At 38.0% G+C, this 5,964-nt stretch overlaps 1 protein-coding gene across 1 annotated transcript; it reads right to left on the bottom strand.

Moving 5' to 3' along the window:
* Window positions 1-437: 437 nt before the first annotated feature.
* Window positions 438-3,829, bottom strand: LOC116162617 (zinc finger MYM-type protein 1-like). Its single transcript, XM_031476259.1, has 2 exons — window positions 3,065-3,829; window positions 438-2,805 (listed from the first exon to the last, which is right to left on the bottom strand). Exons 1-2 carry the CDS (start codon window positions 3,315-3,317, stop codon window positions 554-556), a joined length of 2,505 nt encoding a protein of 834 aa, XP_031332119.1. The 5' UTR covers window positions 3,318-3,829; the 3' UTR covers window positions 438-553.
* Between the last annotated feature and the right edge of the window lie 2,135 nt (window positions 3,830-5,964).

Genomic DNA, 5,964 nt, shown 5'->3' with positions numbered 1-5,964 from the left:
TTGAACCGAATCCGCTTAAGCGTTTGGCAGTTATCGTGTTCACCGACAGACAGACGGACGCCATCAACTCTTATAAAGATTGTATCACTGTTCTGTAGCTTAATTATCATTACAAAAAAAAGAAATTTCAATGCTGTGGCGCCTTGGTATAGAATTCGGATTATTGGTTTCACGTATAGCCGGTATAGCTTTTAGTTTCACAAACTTCCCTTATAGTTGTGAGAAATGTAAAATGTATAATATACCTACAATGAATTCCAATAAATTACGCACTGTGCAAGTGCGCACGTTGCATGTTTATAAAAATAAGTATAGCACCGAGTTTAACCTTTGAATATATGTAAAAGATTCACTAACGATATAAAGGATTAGGGGTATTACACCCCTAAATTAAACACTATACAACAATTTACAATGGGCGTTTATTCAGTGCCGGATTTACCAATTTGCCGCCCTACGCTAACCAAAAAGTGCCGCTTTCAGTTTAGTAGGTAAGGTAGTATGAGCAATAAAACTAGATTATAAAATTTTGTATACCTATTTATTATCACAACTATATTATTTTTCGTCGGGATTTTATAGACGCAAATGAGTTTATAAGACTATCAAAATCTAACTTTATTGTTATATCAGACTCTATTGTCAAAATTGTCAATGCATTTAAACGGTTTTGTTGCATTGTTGTTCTTAAGTATGTTTTTAAACGTTTAAGTGTTGAAAATGAACGCTCCGCTGAACAAACTGTGACCGCCATAGTAACAAACATACGTAAGGCAATTTCAACATTGGGGAAAACTGCTTCTAAATTGTGAGATCGAATGTATGAAAGCATATTATTTGATAAGGTACATTTTTCGTGTTTCGTGTCTGTTTCTTTTAAAAGTTCCGCGAAATGCAAACATTCTGTTGCAAATACATCTTCCAGATCGTCCTTATAACATTGTTGCAGGTAGTTGGCACTTTCAATCAACTGTTCTTGAGAACTTTCTTTTAGAGTAAAAAAGAACTTAAATTTTTTGAAAACACTGTCATATGCTTCATATCTTTTTTCCAGTTCCACCATAACCCTATCCAGTATGGAAAAATATGTTTCTACTTTTAGTTGTTCCTTGCCTGTCAGAATTGTGTCGCCATCCATATTTTCATCTGGGAAAAGTTTACGTCTCCGAGTTCTTTGACGATCATTGTCGTAGCTTTCATCCATAATTTCTTTGGCTTTATCAAGGTACGTTTCAAACATGGTAGTATTTCGTAGAGCTTTTACAAAACTTATCAAAGACGAAAAGAGTCTAGTTACGTCACCATTGTCGATTTCGACGCTCTGAAGAATTTTATTAGTGCTGTGGAAACGCTCTAATATCGCTTCCCAAAAAACCGACATGAAGGCAAATTCAAAGCGGTTTAAGCAACGTTTAATCCCAGCCGCCTCCGCACGGACCGTAGGTTTTTCAGAAATAGATTCTTCAATTGTTGTCAAAGCATTTAAATAATCCCCCCAGCCTCCGCATAAGCTCATTAAAGCATCATGGCGTGCAGACCACCTTGTTCCATCTACGCGTTTTGGAACTTTAGCGCCAGGTTTTAAACTGGAAAGTAGAATTTCCCAACGACGAGTAGATGCCGAGAAAAAAGTATATAGGTTTTGAATCGTTTCAAAGAACCTTACAGCCTCTCTAGTACATTCAGCAGCGCAGACTCCAACCAAATTCAGTGAATGGGCGGCGCATGGTAGGTAATAAGCGAGTGGGTTGTGATTTAAAATCCTTGCTTGTAGACCACTGTAACATCCCGACATGTTACTCGCATTGTCGTAGGATTGACCTCGACAATGTTTTAATTCCAAGTTGTGTTTCTCCAATTTTGACATGATAGCATTTTCTAAATCTTCAGATTTATGCCCCACATTTGGCAAAAAGCCAATAAAACGCTCCACTGGTTTTCCGTTGTTTGTAACATATCTGATTATTACGGATAATTGATCAATGTGAGCCATGTCGGGTGTGGAGTCAATTATAATTGAGTAGTATTTTGACATTCTAATTTCGGTCATAATATGATTTAGTACCTCAGTCGACATGAGGTCAATAAACTCTTCACATATTGTAGATGATAGGTATGACGTTTTACCACTTCCAGGATTTCCGTGCTGAGATAAATGTGTGGCTAGAAACGGATCAAATTCTGCTATGAGCTCCAGACACATCATGAAATTGCCATTGTTCGTATTACCAAATTTTTCAACTGTTCCTCTAAACGGTAGCCCCCTGGAAGCCAATTTTTTAGTCACTGCAACTACGCGCTTCAACACGTTTCGCCAGTAATCTTCTTCAATACTTATTTGCTGACACAGCAGTGAATCAATTTGGTTTTGTTTTTGTCGACGCCTTAATAAAGTTACTTGAGATTTGGCATGTTCTTTGGAGTTTTCATGTAAATTCAAAATTTTATTTACATTACTCCAATCATTTATGCCTTCAGTTGCCATTTTTGATGCTCCTCCGAAAAGTCGACATGGGATGCAAAACAGGGATTTCTTTGAAGATGAATATATCAAATATTTACGAGGCTGTTCTTCCCCATTGGCAAGTTTCCGGCGGAAAACGTTTTTAGTGAGACATCGTGACTTTCCGCCATTAACAATTTTGGTTAATGAAAAATCCTCATCTGTATTTTGGCATATTTCATTGGGCAATGACATTAAATAATTGATAGTATCATCATTGATGTTCCAATCGGCAGGGTCGTTGCTCACAATTGCTGGCAAACATGGTGATGGACATGCAGATTCTACGTTCGATGATGATGCTGTAACAATACCTGTCTGTCAAGAATTTGGCACATTTTTTTTTGATAGCACCAACAGCACCAATTGTTGATAATTACAAAGTTGTAAACGTGTGGAAAATTGACTTTCATTTAATCCCAACGGGCATTCTATAAGACTATAAAATTAATAAAAATTTATCAAATGGGTGCCCAGAAAGACGAAAGTACCTAATGAGTAAATATGTGGGGGCGTGGTTTAAAAAACACATAATGACATAACTGATACTTAATTACTTACATGCTTCTGTGACCGTGTCCACCGCTTCTGCATTGACTGCATTGTCAGGTGGTATAGGTATAGGTACAACACTAACAACCTCCAAATCTTCCGATTCTGAACAATCTGTTTGCTCTTGGGAATTTGTAGGCTTAGTTAAAAAATAGTTTTTCAAATTTTGAGTTTTGTCTAAAACGGCCTGAATCTTTCTCCGTTTTTCTTCAGCGAGTGCTTTGTACTGCGCTCCACTTAACCGTTTCCGGCCGTCACTCATAGTATTGTTAATTGTTATACTGTAAAATGTTTGTGACACTCGACTCAAACTCAACACTATAAATAAACGGTAAAACGCACTGATCAGTGATCACAGATTACTACGACTATCTACCATCACAGTCTAATTGTATTTAGACTGTGCTACCACTAATAAAGTAATAACACTAATCTGTAAAAAGCAAACAGATATACGAATGCGAATTACGAATTACGATACACACCGTTCACAATATAATATAATTCACTACATACAAACCCCTACGCTTTCAGCTGCAATTCACTCACGACACTGATCATGATCACTGCATATTGACAACTTCAAATATTGCACTTGCTTCTTACGTGTGGGAAGGGGAACATGACGGTGAGGTGAGTCACTCACCGTGAGTTGAGTGGTGACATAGGTGGTGAGAAGTCGGTGAAGGAAGACGCCTAATTTTGATTTGAAAATTGAAATTTTGCCGCCTCTCCAATATTGCCGCCTTACGCCTGGGCGTAATTTGCGTAATGGGAAATACGGCACTGCGTTTATTGAACAGTAACAATGGCTCGATACATTGCTCTATTTCTCGACCGTCTTTCTTGGATGACGCGTACGAAGTCCCCATATGTGGGCCGCGCTCCTTCGCGCACCCCTTGGTATAAAGCTGCCTTAAGCTGGTCCCAGACGATTCGTGCATTCGGCGAATACACGAACGTCTGCGTGTTCGCTTAGGTTCCCACACAGTACGCGTATTCGACGAATATTCGGGGTTCCGGGTAGTTTGGCGAACTATTTTAGCAAACTTTATGATATCGCGCCAGTGCAGTAGGTGTGTTTGAGTTCTAAAGAATGGATAGCGAAGATGAGGTTATTGCCGCCGCTGCGGCTTCATGTGTTTTAAGCAGTGCCTTAATTTTGAAAATGAAAAACAAGTCCCGAAGAAAAAGAAGATGGTGGGCGTTGTCTTTAAATAAAAGCCGCGGAAGGTATGTAATATTTTCTTTAGTTAATCGTTTGCGAAGTGATTACTTCGCCTCCTCTACAGTAATTTAGTAACTATCTATTTACAGCTATAGTGGAACAAATATGCTGCAAGACTTAACAAATGAACCGTCCGGAAAATTTGAAAACTTTTGTAGAATGTCTGCGGTCGATTTCGAGCACATACTTAACAAAATAGGGCCCTATATAACCAAGAAAGACACAGTGATGAGAAAATCTATTCCACCCAATGAAAGATTAGCGGTAACACTAAGATTTTTGGCCTCAGGGGACAGCTTTGTAAGTTTGTCATATTTATTTAAAATGTCCAATCAAGTGATATCGGACATTGTTCATGAAGTCTGCCAAGCTATCATAGAAGTTATGAAAGAAGAAATACAGGTAAATAATTAGGTAATTAATATTATTACAAAAACATTTTTATTCAGAATATAACGTAATTATTGAGTTTGATAATTGTTGTTCTGCATCTCGATTTCGCTGTCTCTTAAAGTATAATCACTCTCATTTACGGAGAGAGAAATTGGTGGAAGGGGAGATGGTTGAGGGGAGTAATTTTGTGATTGAATAGAAGCAGAGCTTGAAGGGGATGGCTGAGGGGAAAAATGTGGCGAATGTGTGGACAATGAGGAAAATGGTCGACGTGTGTTAAAGGTTTGAAGGTAATTGCCTGTAGGTGGATTTGGCTGTATATGTGAAAAATTAGGTGTTTGGACAGAGACGCTACTTGGATGAGGTTGAATGTTGGCATGGTATGATTCCAAATAAGACTGAGAAACTGGATAATGCGCAGAAGCTGCATTATTAAAATTTTGTTTAACCTTCATCGTCATTTGGAATACCAAATTGTCTATCTGGTTCATCAAAATGGTTCTATTGCACTCATCCAAGGCTCTCAGTTTGGTGGCAAGAAGTTCACCATAAAGACAGCAATCGTCCTTCCCTTGCTTATTAGATACTCGTTCCATTACATTTGCCGCTTTTATTAAATGGTCTTCCACCGCTTCCAATGACATCGTCTTTCTTTTATTAGACTTAGTCCCAAGTGAAACAGGTTTCGGACTTCCGAGACTTCGTTCTTCATTGTCTTCCACCATCTCTGAATTATCGTTTTCTGCCTAAAACCAAGCCCATGGTTAAAATGTTGTAAAATTAGAGTTACTGTCGAAAACATTTTAATGTGATACCAAACAGTTAGTGATACTTCCGCAATTACTAGCTATTAATTGAATAAGGGAGATCAAAAATCCACTAAGTCGCCATTTTGGTGAAATTAAGTTTTTGCGTAACATCCATTCTAAATCACATTTTGCACGATGTGGAACACAAACACCCTCCTAGTCATCGCCTTTAGCGAACTTATTTGAGTATAAAATATACGTGGAAAGCAAAACTTCCCTAAGTCTAACGACTAAGTGGGTTTTTGTATTCCATGCGCATGACCGTGCGTGGTTGTCCACCTCCAACTCACAGCTGATTGAAATTTTTAATATTGTAGTTAATTACCTACTATCGACGTACGATTAGTGACACGTTGTTTTGTGTTGTATAATGTCAGAATCAAATGATTCGGGTCACAGTGAAACAGAAATCAATGTAAAAAAGCGACGGCATGAAAAAGAATGGAAACGTAATAAAATAAAGAGACTAAAAGCTGAAG

The sequence above is a fragment of the Photinus pyralis genome, unplaced genomic scaffold (genome assembly GCF_008802855.1).
Source record: "Photinus pyralis isolate 1611_PpyrPB1 unplaced genomic scaffold, Ppyr1.3 Ppyr1.4_LG2, whole genome shotgun sequence".
NCBI lineage: Eukaryota > Metazoa > Arthropoda > Insecta > Coleoptera > Lampyridae > Photinus > Photinus pyralis.
Note: the sequence above shows the minus strand (reverse complement) of the source record. Positions and strands in the feature narration are given on the sequence as shown.

What these genes read in the sequence shown, in the direction of transcription:
- LOC116162617 (XM_031476259.1), bottom strand. Translation starts at nt 3,317, where the DNA reads ATGAGTGACGGCCGGAAACGGTTAAGTGGAGCGCAGTACAAAGCACTC. An exon ending in GGACACGGTCACAGAAGCAT is followed by an intron (nt 2,806 to 3,064) that starts GTAAGTAATTAA and finishes GTATTGTTACAG; the next exon opens with CATCATCATCGAACGTAGAA.